Genomic DNA, 1,288 nt, shown 5'->3' on the forward strand with positions numbered 1-1,288 from the left:
TAAACGTGGCCATCAACGGTTTCGGTCGCATCGGCCGCCTCGTGCTTCGCGCCGCTGCCAAGAACCCTAGTATCAAGGTCGTAGCCGTAAATGATCCCTTCATCGCCACCAAGTACATGGAATACATGCTGAAGTACGACACCGTGCACGGCCGCTTCGACGGTAAGATCGATCACGACGAGAAAAATATCTACGTGGACGGCAAGCCTATCCGTGTGTTCAACGAGATGAACCCCGAGAATATTAAGTGGGGCGAGGAGCAGGTGCAATACGTGGTGGAGTCCACGGGTGCCTTCACGACACTGGAGAAGGCATCGACCCACTTGAAGAACGGCGTGGAGAAGGTGGTGATCTCGGCTCCGTCCAGTGACGCCCCCATGTTCGTGATGGGCGTGAATCACGAGCTGTACGAGAAGAACATGCACGTGGTGTCGAACGCTTCGTGCACGACAAACTGCCTGGCCCCTCTGGCTAAGGTGGTGAACGACAAGTACGGCATCAAGGAAGGCCTCATGACGACTGTCCACGCTGTGACTGCCACGCAGAAGACAGTTGACGGTCCTTCCAAGAAGGACTGGCGTGGTGGTCGTGGCGCTTGCTTCAACATCATCCCAAGCTCTACTGGTGCTGCTAAGGCTGTGGGAAAGGTGATCCCGAGCCTGAACGGTAAGCTGACGGGCATGTCGTTCCGTGTGCCGACTGCTGATGTGTCTGTGGTGGACCTGACGGCTCGTCTGGTGAACCCTGCTTCGTACGACGAGATTAAGGCTGCCATTAAGTCGGCCAGTGAGAACGAGATGAAGGGCATTCTCGGCTACACAGAGGAGGCTGTGGTGTCGAGCGACTTTATCGGCGACTCGCACTCGTCGATCTTTGATGCCGAGGCCGGTATTGCCCTGACAGATGACTTCGTGAAGCTTGTGTCGTGGTATGACAATGAGTGGGGATACAGCTCGCGTGTGCTGGACCTGATTGAGCACATGGTTAAGAACGAGTAAGCAAATCGAAGCGGCGTTACCATGCACTTGCAGCTGACATATAACGACAAAAATATGATTAAAAGTTATGCAACTTGGGACCCCCTCTGGAATGTTATTTAAAAATTTTATAAGGGGTTTTAATTTTTTTTGGGGAAAAAGAAAAACCCTCTGTGGGACATTTCCCAATTTATAACGACTCGCACCCACCCAACCACTTCCCACTCCGATCCGACGTATCGCAAAATTTATATATCGTACTTAATACCTAAATTTGGAGGTTTCGTAAAAGCGCGCTAATTGGTTCATTG

At 52.0% G+C, this 1,288-nt stretch overlaps 1 protein-coding gene across 1 annotated transcript; it reads left to right on the forward strand.

Annotated features, from left to right (window-relative positions):
- Positions 1-116: 116 nt before the first annotated feature.
- Positions 117-998, forward strand: PITG_19493 (triosephosphate isomerase/glyceraldehyde-3-phosphate dehydrogenase; the record flags this gene model as incomplete). The annotated part of the gene is made up of 1 exon (XM_002896040.1): positions 117-998. The coding sequence occupies one exon, from the start codon at positions 117-119 to the stop codon at positions 996-998; it is 882 nt and encodes a 293-aa protein (XP_002896086.1).
- Positions 999-1,288: the final 290 nt, after the last annotated feature.

This window comes from Phytophthora infestans, genomic scaffold, assembly GCF_000142945.1.
Source record: "Phytophthora infestans T30-4 supercont1.107 genomic scaffold, whole genome shotgun sequence".
NCBI lineage: Eukaryota > Oomycota > Peronosporomycetes > Peronosporales > Peronosporaceae > Phytophthora > Phytophthora infestans.